The following is a 15975-nucleotide window of genomic DNA, read 5'->3' on the forward strand; positions in this document are numbered from 1 at the left end:
CACCATGTTTTTGTTTGACTTAGTGAATTTTGTATTTTTCTTGAATTTCATCTTTGCAAACCTCCTGGACAGAAAAGCCAGATGTTCATCAACATCATCAGAGTCATCTTGACTGGAATTGTCTTCATCCTCAGCTACTTGCTCCTTTCCCTTGCTTGATTCTGATTTGTTTGTGCCAATTTTGAGACTTGGCATTGTCTTTTCCTCATTCCTGGCTTCAATCTTCTCATTGTCAGCTACAAGTGCAACTGATCCACCTTTTCTCTTTCCCTTTTCCAACAGCTCATCTTGCTCCATCTCAAATTCATAGGTCTTCAAAATTCCATATAATCTTTCAAGTGTGAAGTCCTTATAATCTTGAGAATTCCTTAGTGAAACAGTCATAGGCTTCCATTCCTTTGGTTGAGACCTCAAAAATTTTAAGTTGGAGTCCTTGACTTGGTACACTCTGCCATACAGCTTCAATCCATTCAAGAGTTTCTGAAATCTGTTGAAGGTATCATTCAATGATTCTCCTTCTTCAAAATGAAAATATTCATACTGTTGAATGAGAAGCTGCATTTTGTTTTCTCTAACTTGCTCAGTACCTTCACAGATAAGTTGCACAGTATCCCAAATTTCCTTAGCAGTTTGGCTGTTAATGACATTGCCAAACATATCTTGATCTAGGCCACTAAATAAAATGTTCATGCCTTTCTTGTCCTTGTGAACCTCTTCAATATCTTCAACAGTCCATTCTGCTTTTGGCTTGGGAATAGACTGTCCAACAGCAACTGTTGAAGTAGCAGCTGTGGCCACCTTGTGAGGGATGTGAGGACCATTTTCAATGCAGTTGATGTAGCTTTCATCTTGAGAGAGAAGATGTAAATGCATCTTCACTTTCCAGTGATGATAGTTATCTCTTTCCAGGATTGGAATCTTTACACCAATATCCTTCTTACTCATGATGTTAGCAGAATAGATCTTTAAACTCTTTGTATGTTAAGAGCTTGCTCTGATACCAATTGTTATTCCCAGTGGACTAACAATGAGATTTACAGAAGGGGGGTTGAATGTAAATCTCAAAACTTTTTCAAATTTTGAGCAGTTTCTAAGGCTAAGTGTTTTAGTGAACAAATGTGTGTGAATTGCTTGAAGCTAATACAGACAGATATATATTCAAACACAAATGTAAAGAACACAAGGAACTTAAAAACTTTTCTGGTGGATTTGTTGTTCCACCAGAGATGTGTTATTTCAGAAAATCTGTGATTCAAAGAATTAAATCACAGCTGCGTCCTAGTACAAACTAGATGATTTTCTCTCTGGATTTTTCTAAACAGCTCTGGAAAATTCACCATCTAATTACTAGCTGCTACTTGGTTTATATATCACCAAGTTTACAAGTGAAGACAAAACTGTAAAATACAATTAAAAGATTCTTCACATGTTTCTTCTTCATTTCTCTATCCAATGCAATTTAGGTTTAGCTGTGAATCTTTGAATACTTCCTTGTTTGCACCAGAATGGAAATGCTGCATTTTCTTGATTCCTCCTAGAGGCTGCCACATTCCAGTTTGTCTCTGTCAACCCATGTGCCTCTGTCAGCTTATGAATTGTCACTATCAACTGCTATTGAACTAAGAATCCGTTGAAACTTTCATCCGTTGATTACTTTATCCGTTGAAGCTTTATCCGTTGATGCATTAGCAGTTGAAACTTTATCCGTTGAAGCACTCATCCGTTGATGGATGTTATCCGTTGAAGCTTTAGAGACATCCGTTGAAACTTTGTTTCTCATCCATTGAAGGCCTTTAATATCAGTTGATACTACTTCACTTATACAAAATTACAAGGCATGAAATATTTACAATTAGCCCTCCTATTTGCATATCCACTAGTAGTCAACATGACTGATAATTTCCCACAACATCTAAGAATTACAACTTAAATACAGAGAATGAAATGTGCTACAATACTAAACTTATTTCTAAGGAAAGCTACTCCTTCAACGGATAGCCAAAATGGTCTTATCCGTTGAGGCTAAAAAACACTAGATTTCTACTTAAGTGTTTTGTTTAACTTATCATCAAACTAATACACACATTCCTAACAATAAATTAATAATTTTATTTCATAACAAAATTCTAAATTTATTCAAATATTCTATTCTAAAATAAGACTCTAACATAAACTTACTTTCTTTTGAAATTGATTCATCCATAGAAATTGTATCTTTTGAGTGCATTTTGGAGCTGTCCTATATTAGGTACATATTGCAATAAAAAATTAAGGACACGAGTCGGTTGTAACTCAATACTTTCATCTTTTGCATCATCTTTTTTATTATTTCCCATGACACTATTAATTATTTTTTCATCGTTCATCGGTTCATCAATTATGCCGCTGTTTCATTTTCGCAAGAATAATCAATAACTTTTTCAGCATTTATTTCATTACGATAATTAATAATCTTTTCGGCTTATATATTTGTAAATATATGTTAAAGAAATTAAAAATGATATATATAGTGATAATTTATAAATTATTAATATATCGATAAATTAATAATTTATTAATTTATCGACTAATTAATATTTTGATTAATTATTAATTTCTCGGTCCCGAAAATATTAATTTATCGAGATTTACCTTTAATTTTTACAAAAAAAAATTCAAAATTCAGTATCCAATTTCACAAAAATTCTAAAATATTTACAAAATAGATATGGTTAAAATAAAAAGAGAAAAAGGTGGATAAGAAACCGGGTGGGTACAAATTTTTGGATTATCGCCGGTTATGGAACCGAACTCAATGTAACTAAACTAACTAGTGCTTAGTATAAACCATATCATCAAAGTACTACAGACACTGGCAAGCTTTGTAAGAATGGCGTCGCCAGCTATCCTACATTCACCGTCTACTTCATTTTCATTGACAACCTCATTTTTTTCACAGCGCTTAGCTCTTTATCCTCAACAACAAAGCATTCCAAAATCGTCGAAAAATATTGCGATTCGAGCAGCCAGAACAGAGTCTAAAGGAGTCTCTCTCGGTTTTCGACCTCCGCGATTCCAGGTCTTTTTTATTTTCTTACGACACTAGTAGTGATTTTAGCTTGAGGATATTAATATGCATCGTGTTAATTCATTCTATTGTTTTGTTACATTTTTTATATTTATTCAAACTGCTTGTTTGTGAATTTGAGTGGATTTAGCTTACTGAGCCGCTTACTGGAAGAGTGTGGGAATTGGAAGACTTTGAGTCACATCCTGCATTATTGGTAATTTACTCTTACTTGATATTATAGTATTGTGTTTTTTTTACAAAACTATGATGTTGATTATAGATGGTATTTAGTGACCTATATAGATTTATGATTTATTTTAGTGATATGTGATCTAATTTATGCCATTAACTTATTACTGTTTAAGGAGATATGATCACTAAAAAATGGGTATCTCTGTAAGTGATACTTTCATTTTATTTAATTTTTGCAACCCAAGGTTCCTAAAAAGCCGGCCTCGTAGTGTTCAGAGCTCTAGGCTAAGGGGAGTAGGTTAAAGATAAAGTTATCTAATTGAACCTTTTTTTTTGGTAAATGAGCTAATTTATCGGTATGATATACTTCCTTCGTCCCAAAATAAGTGTACTTTTTGCACATATTTTAAGGTACAAAAGAAAGTTTTCACATATTACTTTTTGATTTTTTTAAATAATAATTTAAAAGTCATATTTTATTTAAAAGGAAAAAATTGAAAAAATTAAATGTCAAGATCACTTTTTTTTGGTCTGAAAATATGTGCAGAAAGTCAAAAGGACATAAGGACATTTATTTTGGGGCTGAGTGGGTACGATACGAACTTTAAGTTGGGTTGGGTGGGTCAGGTCATCAGCTAAAGGAAGCTTAAGAAGGATTACTCAAATTTTATATAATGTGCAATGTAGTCATTGTACATAAAAATATTTCACTAATATTTTCCTAATAGGAGTAATGTCATAAACTAATATGAAAGATTTTAGTAGTTCAGGTATTTGACTGAAAGTTTTTTTTTTCCGGCCGGTAACTCAACTGAAAATTCGTATATAGTACCTTGACGAATTAGCTTATTTGCCCCTTTTTTGGTGGTTTAATCTGTATTCAATTTGGTTTAATCTATATTCTATTTATGGTTTTAATCTATTCCTTTCTATTGTGCAATATAAACATAAGTAACTATTCATTGGAGTGAGATTATGCAAAATTACATAAATCTATTGTTTTTTGTGTTACCTGCTGAGCTTCTTTTTGGAGTTTATTGGTTTGTGTAGAACTCGTTAGCTTTAGATATCATTTCTAGCTACATATGTGATTGAGAAGCTCAAATTCGTTACATCCAAATCACCGACTCTGTTTATTCTTTGTTAGTTATAGTTATCCTACTTTTCTTGTGGCTATTTAAATCTGGTAAGAACAAATTCTATATGTTACTAGCTCACATCCCCTGCGATCGGGGTAACTTTAATTTTTTTAATCTTGTTATTGTGTATATTTAAATATTTTATGTTTTGTTTATATTGCTTCTTTTTTGAAGATTCGTTTATATTAGAATAATTGTGTGTGTTTTAATTAGAATATGAATTTAATATAATTAGCCCCCTTAAAATAGGCTTTTGAAATAATTTGGCCTGGATGTGTTTGAATTAGGATTAGTTGTTTAGCTCATGCCTAATGAACTGAGTCCAACCAAGATAAATTTGGTCACCCCTTTAGCCCATCTGCATGTGTCACATACTATCGAAGAGAACTTCCTTTATTGAACTACATGTTTGGAAAAGATTCCTTTCAAAGCAGATTCTTACTAGAGCAAGTATCGATTTCATATGTTACAGAGAATTATCCACAGCGTATTAGCGTTGCTGCATACCTAATATGATGATAATTCTCATCATTTTCTATTGAAAGTTTTCATTGAGCCACAAAATAATATGTTCTCCGTACCATGTTTCATAAAGGCGCTCACGTTTTTTGGCTCCGTCCCGGCCTAGAAGTTCGCTTCTGACGACTAGCTTCTACCGCTAGCGCTTGGACTTGTTGGAAGCGAGCTACTTTAAATCAATCAATGAATGAATGAAAAAGGAACCGCTGATCGAGAAAGAGAAAGGGAGGAGAGGTTGGTTTGAGAGTTGGGGAGGTACTGATTCCTGCGCGGAGCCGTATGATGCGAGAGTCTCACATACAGTTCCTTTTAGAAGGGTGTAATACCACCACCTATCCGGCCCAATAAGCAGTCTTGTCCCTTTTTTATTCCTCTTTCTAAACTTTTTTCAGTTGTGTAGTGTCAATCCAACACCAGCCCTTTTTTAAAGATGTGATGAAAATAAATTCTATTTATTTTGTTTTTCCATTGTATTATATTCTTAACATTTATATTGACAACAGTGTATCGTACAGATCGAATTTATCGATGAAGTAGCTATTAGATTGTTTTCATCATGTAAATTTGACGAGGTTTTCACAGTAATTTCGGTTAGGAAGAAAACACTAAATGCTGATGTGGCAATGCCAATGCCATGCAAGGTATATCATGGATTATAATAAAAACTGCTTTTTCCAATATAATATTTTTGCCTCAGCTGAAGGCCTCATCTCTAAAAGCCCGGCTCGCGAGAATCCTATGCCTGATATGGCCTCCTAAACTAAATTTTACAAATATAATATAAAATAACTTTTAGATAATCATTTGATGATTTAACACCATCAATACAAACAATTGATGCCTGACTATGTTTTTTTGGTGCAGGTGATGTTTATATGCAACCATTGCCCCTTTGTCATACACTTGAAAAAAGCAATAGTAAAGCTTTCAAAATTTTACATGCAGGTAGTCGGAGTTTGTCGAAGTTCTTCTTAGTTCATAGGCCTTGCTCGGACCAGGCATTTGATGAGTTATATGGACAACAATGAACATTAATATTTTCTAATTCTTTTTGTTGTGTGCTGCAGAAGGGGCTTGCAGTCGTCGCAATATCATCAAACTCTGTCATAACTCATCCACAGGTTGAGCTATTCCCATGGCTTCAGATTGAGCTGCTTTGAAGAATTAAAGTCATCATATGATTTGTTCATCATTGAATTCCTCACAGGATGGACCAGATTTAATGGCTGAAGATGCCAAACAGTTTAGCTACCCTTTCCCATATCTATATGATGAGGTAGGCCATTCAGATTATATTATTTTGTGAATTTAGACATGAATCAAGTTAATCTAAGAATGCATTTATGAGTTTTATAAAGTATCTGAAAAAGTCTACTAGCTGAAAAGTTAAATGATTTGAAGATTTGGCTGGGTTTCAACATCATACACATATGAATCTGTGTAAATTTAACTTAGGAGTTAGCCTCATGTCAACCGAAATATATATTACATCCTAAATTGTACACATGAGAGTTGCTTCAGAAATTAATATGTCAGTGTACTTCTCTGCAGTCACAGGATGTCGCAAGAGAATTTGGAGCTGTTTGTACGCCAGAGTTTTTCCTATTTAAGAAGGTGATTAGGATCTACACTATCCTTGTACAGTTCCTGTCCGGTATATCTATTTATTCACCCGAAAATATTGATGTCAGGACAGTAATAAATCAATCTCTTCTTTCAAGTTGAATCCCAGCAAACTGACGGATCCATATTATCTTGTGCTGTAACAGGATGGTCGTAGACCCTTTCAGCTAGTATATCATGGGCAGTTTGATGATTCACGGCCAAGCAACAATGTACCTGTCACAGGAAGGTTGGTCTCTGATTTATTTTTTGGGTCAGATTTAATTAGTAAAGCTCAGAACCAAGTCCTTAGCCTCTCGAAGTTTCTAACCTTAGCTAAATCTGTCTAGGGATTTGGCGGTGGCAGTAGACTGTGCTCTTAGTGCCCAGCCAGTACCATCAGTTCAAAAACCTAGGTATGCTTATGTTACGATTCCTATTTTTTTCATTCTACTCACGAATTAATTTTTGATTCCTCACATTGGTTGCTTACATTCTGAAAGCTCTTCTTTCCGTTTTCTTGAAGTGTTGGATGTAGCATAAAATGGCATCCAGTGACAGAGCTGTAATAGTATGTTGATCTTACTTCAGCCCATGTTGCAGTCTGTTATAGTGTTATGCTATAAAGTATATGTTAGTTATCTTTGTATTCTGCCTTTAATTGTAATTCTAAATGTCTTTGTTTTGATTATCTAGAATTGCAATTTTAAATTGTAACATTATTTATCCTTGTCAAGTCCTTTCTCCTGACCCTTATGTGTTCCACTGTTTCTGCTTCAGTCTCTTAAATTTGGATGCAGTGTTGCACAAGCAGATGGTGTGATCTGATGTCTTATTGATGTCTTCTTATTTGTTTGAGATTGCAGTTTTATGTATGTAACATAATTTAAGGCCTGAATTTCTTATAAATAGCATTTTGTTTTTTCCTGCTAACAACAAATAGCATTCTTGTTTATAACTAAAACGGTGATATGATGTCATATTAGCTGTAATGATGCCAATTACATGAAGTGTATTGTTCAATACACCACGCGGTGACTATTTTTTGCTCAAAAGAAATGCCCCTTGCGAAAACAGTAACATCCGACTCGTTACATCTTTAATAAATTATGTAGGATACGTGATTATGTCCACTTGCGTATACTGTAAAATAAAAATCTTCAGGGCTACGTTAAATCTCAGATGATATGCATATGAATGAATAAATCCTGAATTTTGCAACATCTTCTGAAACTAAAGTGTTAGTTTCCCTTTAATTTCCTAGACACTTCAATAACTCTCTGTTTGAAGATCCAGATTCAACACAAAAACCATTTCAACTAGTTCATAACTACAATTTTCTAATCATCTCGAATAAATAACTTAAAATAAAGGCTTTTTTTTTGCTTATATGCATTGTTTTATACTTGTTTTTTGAAGTTCTGTGTAATTGTTCAAATGCTTGTACTCTTTCAATATGAGCTTCTTCATACTGAACTTGAAATGTGTCTGAGTTTGTCGCCATCCGGGGCTGTGTAGCCGTGTAGGTATAAGCTTGACAGTAGAGTTGTAATCACCTTTTAGGGAATTCGAACTTGCAAGGAACACACACATGACACATCAATTGAAATTATATTGTCTAAAGTGATACACAGCTTACTGATTAATATCCTTATCAACCTGCTAAAACATATCTGTCCACTTATTATGTAAGAGGACCAAAGTAATATTTCTCAGAAGTAGATGGTATCAGGTACATGCATACAAATGCAACATATAAACACCTAAGCATGATAAAGATATTAAGCCATTTTCGTTTAACACCTAAAGTTTCAGGACATTTGATAATTTAACATGGCATCGAAGAAGATCTTTTGATGAAACAGCTCGACCAGTCTCGAGTTGGTATGGTGAGTACCCACTGCTTTCTTCATTGGTGGCCGATGGTATTCGATTAACAAATGAACTGTAGGTGGGTCGTGGGGGAAAATAATTGTATATGTCACATGACCCAAAGCAATGTATCTTTCAAGCACATGGTGCATTGTTTATCTTTTTCTCTTGTAAAAGAAATATTGAGGGACTTCGTGGGGAATAATGGTTTTTTTAGCTCTCTCATAATATGTTCCATTAGCTCATGACAACCAAAATCTTTGTCCCCGGCTGCATGATCGTGTTGTTATACGTTAAGGAACCAATTACTCTAAAACCTTAATGTGTTAGAGAATGACCATTTTCAGGATCTTATATTCTAACATTATAAACCCTTATGCATACATACGACATACTGGGTTTGCAAGCTACTCCATTATATGATTTAGGACTCCATATATATAATAGAAATGTCTTTGTTTGCTTCGCCATGTTGCTATTTGCTAGGCTCTTGATTCTGGCTCAAAAGTCGGTTGAAGTGCATGTACATTATAAATGTATCATCTTAAGTTGATCCAAATGTTTATATTTTTAATTTTTTATTAAAGAGATTGCTAGCAGACTACTAGATTCTCTCTTCCAAGTAATGTATTTTCAGTGTTTGGTATTTAATGAATAAATGGAATATATCTGCCTTTCATGATCAGTAGTAGCAGTAAATGTCTGGAGACACCCATGGAACAATAGAATTTATTTGTAAGAAAATGACTACCTCAATACACCATTATATTCTTTACAATAGTTTCTAGCATAGTTAAATAAATTAATAGAATATAAATGTAAAACAATGATTTGGTGTTGAATATGCTACTGTAGAGGTGATCTAATTAGAGGTTGAGATGATCTGGAAAAACTAGAACACTGTGCTGCTGCTCTGGGGTTAGATACCGATCCTGTGCTTTGCGCATTTTGTTTTTTAAAATCACCAGTTTCTTCCCTTAGCTCTGTGAGCATCATTGTCACATCTTTCATTGTGGGTCGTTCTTTTGGGCATGAATTAACGCATAGAAGTGCTACTCCGAGTACCTGAAGCATCTCTTGTATCTGTGTGCCGGACTGCAAAAGTAAGTCTTGATCGAGAATTGAGTTAAATTCCCTCAATTTCACTTTTAGTTCTTGGTTAACCCAATTGACAATGTGGCCACCCTCTGGAATACGTCTATCCGCTGGTTCCATACCTGTTAGTACTTCTAGTAGCACAACTCCGTAACTGTACACATCACTCTTTTCTGAAATCCTCATGCTGTACCCATATTCTGCAATTTTGAGGGAACAAGTTATCAATGGGTAAGCCTTAATTTTAAAAATTCAAAATCAGAAGAAATGCCAGATAGATTAATTAAACTATTAACACAGAATTAGTGAGAATATATAAGACGATTCTGTTTGCATATGAATATATTTTCTTTTTAGAACAGTTTGCACGACTACTTGTGTTTATATTTAAGAAGTGCTGGATTCCCAATTTTGACTGTGATCGAGTTCTGCCCTATTGAATGGTATTGTGCCGTACAATATTTCCATTATTTAACAGGATGCCAATATATCACATTGATTGATGAACATGTACAAGAATATTGTCATGGAAAGTGTCCTTACCAGGAGCCATGTAGCCATAAGAGCCTGCAATTGTGTTGGAAGCTCTTGAGCAATCTGGAGAAGACAATAGCTTTGCTAGTCCAAAATCAGCGAGAAAAGCTTCAAACTGTGGTCCTACCAAAATGTTGTTGGCCTTGATATCGCGGTGGACAATAGGAGGGAAACAATCATGGTGAAGGTAAGCTAGACCATGAGCAGCTCCTAGTATGATTTGATACCTTGCATCCCAATCTAAGGGTAATCTGCTCTCGTGGAGCAACCCAGCTAAACTTCCGTTACTAATGTAATCAAATAATAGCATTTTACTTTTTCCATTGCTACAACTTCCCAGAAGTCTCACTATGTTTTTGTGCCTAATTGATCCCAATGTTGTAACTTCTGCAGAAAATAAATCTCTCTGTGGGAGCTCGCCATTCTTTGTTGGCCACAATCTTTTTACTGCAATATACTGTTGTGTTGGAGTCTCAACTCGATAAACAATTCCTGAACCACCCTTTCCTACAATGTTGGAGTCTGATAGCTTTCCTACAATATCATTGACACTGAAGCTTAGTTTTTGGTATGGGGTAAGATTCCACTCCAGCCCACTTTCTTCATCATCCCTTTTGGCACCATGAGCTCTGATAAATAATATTATTACAATAGTGAAAACTGTCATACCTACAAGTACACCGAGTAAAACAATGACGGTTGTAGTTTTAATGCACTTCCTGGTGTGGTGTATTTCACTAACATAACAACTATTTCTGTTAGTGCAGAGTCTTTGGTTGGCGAGGAAAACAGTGTCAGGGAGATCATGGAAGAACTTGGTGTCAGGAAGGGCGCCTGAGAAATCATTGTAGGAGACATTTAGCGAAACAAGGGTGTCAAGGTTCCCGAGTGTTCTCAAGCTTCCTGTTAACATGTTGTGTGAGAGATCCAAGTTTGCAAGCTTTAAAAGATATGAGAAGCTATCTGGAATTTTTCCTGTCAAAGAATTCCAGCTCAAATTGCACATTATATCTAATGCTTGCAAGTGACCAATCTCATCTGGTATTGAGCCTATCAGCTTATTGCTGCTCACATCCAAAAGCTGCAAATCCTTGCAGAGTCCTAGTGACTTAGGAATCAAACCAGTTATGTAGTTTCCGCTCAACACAAGTTTGTTCAAGGAAGCGAGCTTCCCGAGATTTTCTGGAATGCTGCCTGATAATCTGTTCCTCGAAAGATCTAAAACATTAAGCCTGACAAGAGAGTCTAAGGAACCAGGAACCACGCCTTCAAGCTTATTTTCATGTAAATCAATCATTTCGAGTTCCAAGCAGTTGCCAATTTGTGGCGGGATATCACCTGTAAACTGATTTTTGGACAGCTCAAGATAACTTAAGCTCTGTAAGAGTCCAACTTCAAAAGGAATAAGACCAGATAACATGTTTGATCCAAGACGTAGGCGAGTCAGGCTGGTGCAGTTACCAATGTCAGCTGGAAGCCAACCAGAAAGCTTGTTTGATATCAACAACAGTTTCGTTAAGTTGTTGAGATTGAAGAGAGATTTTGGAATAGACCCAGTCAGGTAATTGTGTGAAAGATCCAATGCTTGAAGTTTCACACACTTTCCCAACTCAGCAGGAATGACTCCAATAAGCTGATTCTGCCAGGCAAAGAACAGGGAAAGTTCTTTTAACTCACCAATGTTGGGTGGAATCTCACCAGAAATATTATTGTTATCCAATTCTAGATGCTTTAATCCGGAGAAGTTTCCGAAAGAAGGTGGGATTGGGCCAGAAATTTTGTTCTCAGACAGAAGAAACTCCTCGAGTGCATTTAAACTTGCATGAAATTGTGGAAGCTCGCCAGTCAGAGAATTAATGGAGAAATCAATCACTGTGAGTTCCGAGCAATTACCAAGAGTTCCTGGAATGGATCCACTTAAATTGTTCTGCCACAGTAACACCCTTTTAAGATTCTGAAGAAATCCCAGTTCAACTGGAATTTCTCCTGTAATATGGTTTTGATAAAGAAAAAGATTTTCTAAAGATGAGCAATTAGCAATTTCTGGTGGGATCTCACCAGTGAGATTCGCTGTATAAATTGATAGAGTCTTGAGATTCTTTAGTTCACCTAAAGTATAAGGAATCTTCCCTGAAATTCCAGTATCAGCTAGACCAATAAAAGTTAGCTGTCTGCAGTTTGATATCTGCAGTGGGATCTCCCCGTGAATTTCCAAGTTTCCGCCAGCTCGAAAAATTTCCAAGTACAACAAATGGCCTATTTCTTCTGGGATTTGCCCTGAAAGCTGGTTATCAAACAATTCAAGTTGTTTAAGCTTTGAGCAATTTCCGATTTCTTTTGGCATTTGACCTTCAAAGGCATTTGAATTCAAAAATAGTTGCTGCAACTCCGATAAGCTTCCAATTTCATGTGGGATTTTTCCGGTTAGAGCATTGAAACTGAGGTCCAGAATCATTAGTGAAGACAAGTTTCCGATGGACGGGGGCAGTTCTCCGGTGAGGTTTCCGTTTGAAAGGACAAGGCTGGTAAGAAATTTGAATGACAGAAATTGAGTGGGGAAGTTTGTGGAAAGATCAACAGAAGTAATTTTGATTTCTGAAACAAAGCCATTGCTAGAACATAATATGAAGTTCCATCTACATGGACTTTGATCTGATGGATCCCATGAAGTGAAGAAAGTTGCAGAAGGTGAAGAGTTAAAAGTTGAAAACCAAGACAGTAGAGAGAGTCCTTCTTGGTTTAGACCAGAACTGACTGGAAACCATGAGGTGTTGAGAAGCAAAAAGAGTAAGATAATTGCTCTGCTTGACATTATGAGGTATGTACCATGCTACTGTATGATTGCATCTGATCCTCAATATTGAACTGACTCACATGTATGTATTAGTATTCATATAATAGATTCTAGGAATGTCAGTATGCTTTAATAAAACTGAAAATCAGTTTTGTAAGTTTAAGGAATTTCTAGTGACAAGAAGGCAGAAGAGAGAGCAGGGAGTTAATAGTATAGATGCAGAGATGGGTGGCAGTGTTTGTATAACATGTGTGAATATAGATTCTTTTGCTAATACTTTAAATATAAAAGATCAGATAAGGTTTGTATATCATATAACATATATTATGCATAATATTTATTTATTAAAAGAATAATGAAATTCCTTCTATAAAGTTTGCAAAATGTTGAAACATATTTAATATATATAGCCCTAAAATATATCAAGTGATTTGCTTGGTGACTGTGTCATGATGCCGATGATGTATAATACGTGTTATTTAAATTATAATTAATATTAAAGGACCATACGGGCAGTACTTCACTGCTATCACAGGTTGAGGGTAAGGGACGAAGCTGGGAGAAAGCCAGTGGGTTTTCATTTCCCCATTGCTATGTTTTGGCTCACTGTAATTTCTTTTATATACACAAAATAGTAATAATCTTGATTAAGCTTAGTCTCGTTGTAGGGCTCATCCTCAGCGATCTGTCCACATTGCAATATGTCTCCAATGTACAATTTTCAGACTAATAACCAGTCCCCCAGACATCTTTTAAGGCTTTGCCACTGTAGAGGGTTCAAGTATTATTGGGGACATGTATGCTTGAGTAGGAGTACTCTTTAAAAAACTCTGCTTGCCAAAGGAAACTCAGAGAGGGACTAAGGAAAAATCAGTCTTTGTCTCAATTATGTTATGTCAAATATCAGCTTAAGATTGATAAATGATCAAGTAGCTTCATGTGCTAGTATCCACTAGTAAATACTGTACTTGGTTCAATAAACCCAAGTTGGTATATGTTATTCAGTACTTTAAGTGTGAATTACCTAAAAGGGATAAACACCAGCCTAACCTTTTATGCTAACTGAACTCTTCATCAAAGCTATATATAACAATCCCCATTCCTTTGCTTTCCGGCATTGCATTCATGTCGAACTAAATTATTACCCCTATTAATTGTTTTTACCCTGTAGCAGAAGCTCGGCTGCAGGGAATTTTAGTATATTTACTAAATATTGCTTGAGTTTCATTGCTCCATGCAGGGACGGAGCCGGAATCTCGACTTTGGGGTGGCGAAATTTTTTTCCGAGTATCTAATATATATATTTAATTTAATATATATTAAATAAATTAATAAATATTATTTTTAAAATTTTAATGTACAAAATATACCTGAATTCGTGTATCTAAATTCGTAACTATTGTAAATATCACTAATATTAGTACTAAATTCATCAAATTTATATATTTTTGAGAGGGCGAATATTTAAAATAAATTTTTTTTACTATGAAATATATAAATATGTAATTTTTTTTCATAAATTTTAATACTAATTTCACGATTATACAGGAGTTTGGGGTGGCGGCCGCACCCGCCGGCCACCCCCTGCCTCCGTCCCTGGCTCCATGTACTATGCTTAAAGAAATTTAACTATAAAAAGAAAACGATCATACTATCTGTCTCATCATATGAAAGTTTAGTTTGCCTGTTCTGTGTAAATTAAGCATGAATTATTGATTCATTGTAGCATATTAGGTTGTTTCATGTTTGAGTAATCATGAATAGTATAATCCTTTGTAGATTATTCCTTGTTTCGTGTTAATTAATCATAAAATTTAGCTTATGAACAAGTTTCATGTTAATTATTAGCTTGTTTCGTGTTGGTTAATCATGAATTATTCAATTCATTGTAGCTTACTAAACTCGTAATATATTTTATAAGTTAATGCTTCTAATGGAGTTATTTCCTGTTTTTGCAGTGGGGAACTCTACTAATCAAGTGTTTGGACAAGAATTCTTTTGAATTATCAGAAAGTATAGAGTGTTTTCGAATATGGCTGGAGAATAAATGCCAAGAGATCCAACTAATGAAAATGACAGATGAAAGAAAAAAGAGAGGTCGACACTTAAACCTTTTGTGCTAGATAATTGATATGGGGAGGGGGTCTAAAATCAATTTTTCCATGGATGTAGTGTAGTTGTCTTTATCATAAAAAGTTATCCAACTTATCTTCCAGAGGGGATCTCTACTACATACATTCCTTACAATAACAAAGCCCATGCATGAACCTGACCTACTCACTCTCACAGTAAGGTAATGTATAAACTTACTTATCTATGCATTAAGTTAGGTCCATACAAAGCCTACTCTTTCCACAATTCTTGTTTTCTCTCAAGCTTCATAGTGCCCAAGTTATAACATACATTTCACAATTTCAGGTTACATTTGCATCTACCTTTTTTCACTAGTGAGCAGGTTTGTTGGCATGGGACCTCTGTTACACTTTACTAGTCTGCCTCACGTGTAAGCCCATTCCGGGTGAATTCAACAGGGTTTGGAATGTTAACAAAGGGGGGGCCTAGACTATTGGAAACCAAAGCAGAGCAAACATATCCGGTACATCTCACTCGTAACGAATGTCCCACAGTCCGGAGATGTGCATTAACATTACCAATGCTGGAAAATGATATTTATCTTTTTTGGTTTGATTTGGATGATCAGATGTGTTTGTGCTGTTTAAAAACTATTTAAGCACACAAGAACTTGTAATATGAAGCAGCTTAGCTAAGAAAACAAAAACATGAAGCAAAACAATCAGCAGGCTAGAAAATTCTCCAAGTTGATTGCAAGTAAAGGTATTGTAACATGCAAGGGGGGGTAGTAGTTGTGAAAGGTGGGGCAAAGTGACACCCTAACCATTAGTACTGACTTGTCAAGATATTAACACAGTATTATGTAATGTTTAGTTGTATCCTAATTTTTGGATTATAATAATAGAACATAGCCTCCTTGGCTCCACTAATATCGAAGCTTTAATCAGTAAATTTTCCGAGATGACAACGTACAAATCTTAGATTTGAGCACATGAAAGAGGGGTCACGGATACTTCATTATTCTGCTGCTACCTTCATACATCACGGAATGAAAGATTGGACATACTATAATTATTGATTTTGGGAATAAGCTCACGGTGAATATC

The 15975-nt window shown here is 35.2% G+C and overlaps 2 protein-coding genes and 1 long non-coding RNA gene across 5 annotated transcripts; 2 read left to right on the forward strand and 1 right to left on the reverse strand.

Annotated features, from left to right (window-relative positions):
* Positions 1–2753: 2753 nt before the first annotated feature.
* LOC141712273 (uncharacterized) lies at positions 2754–7528 on the forward strand. Of its 3 annotated transcripts, none has more exons than XM_074515146.1 (10): positions 2754–3058; positions 3198–3263; positions 5764–5844; positions 5967–6020; positions 6107–6175; positions 6451–6513; positions 6669–6751; positions 6852–6917; positions 7028–7072; positions 7282–7528. In XM_074515146.1, exons 1-9 carry the CDS (start codon positions 2870–2872, stop codon positions 7068–7070), a joined length of 714 nt encoding a protein of 237 aa, XP_074371247.1. In that variant the 5' UTR covers positions 2754–2869; the 3' UTR covers positions 7071–7072; positions 7282–7528. The 3 variants fall into 3 exon arrangements, 2 of the variants coding, with proteins under 2 accessions (XP_074371247.1, XP_074371246.1); XR_012571573.1 differs by having other exon boundaries at positions 2755–3058; positions 7028–7128; XM_074515145.1 differs by having other exon boundaries at positions 2756–3058; positions 7028–7528.
* A 1560-nt stretch (positions 7529–9088) lies between these two features.
* LOC141712274 (uncharacterized) lies at positions 9089–13091 on the reverse strand. Its single transcript, XM_074515147.1, has 2 exons — positions 10012–13091; positions 9089–9668 (listed from the first exon to the last, which is right to left on the reverse strand). Exons 1-2 carry the CDS (start codon positions 12812–12814, stop codon positions 9220–9222), a joined length of 3252 nt encoding a protein of 1083 aa, XP_074371248.1. The 5' UTR covers positions 12815–13091; the 3' UTR covers positions 9089–9219.
* LOC141712275 (uncharacterized) lies at positions 12681–15740 on the forward strand. The gene is made up of 3 exons (XR_012571574.1): positions 12681–12820; positions 14755–15089; positions 15215–15740. It is a non-coding gene; the product is annotated as an uncharacterized LOC141712275 (long non-coding RNA).
* The last annotated feature ends 235 nt before the right edge of the window (positions 15741–15975 follow it).

This window comes from Apium graveolens, chromosome 3 (genome assembly GCF_009905375.1).
Source record: "Apium graveolens cultivar Ventura chromosome 3, ASM990537v1, whole genome shotgun sequence".
NCBI classification, from domain to species: domain Eukaryota; kingdom Viridiplantae; phylum Streptophyta; class Magnoliopsida; order Apiales; family Apiaceae; genus Apium; species Apium graveolens.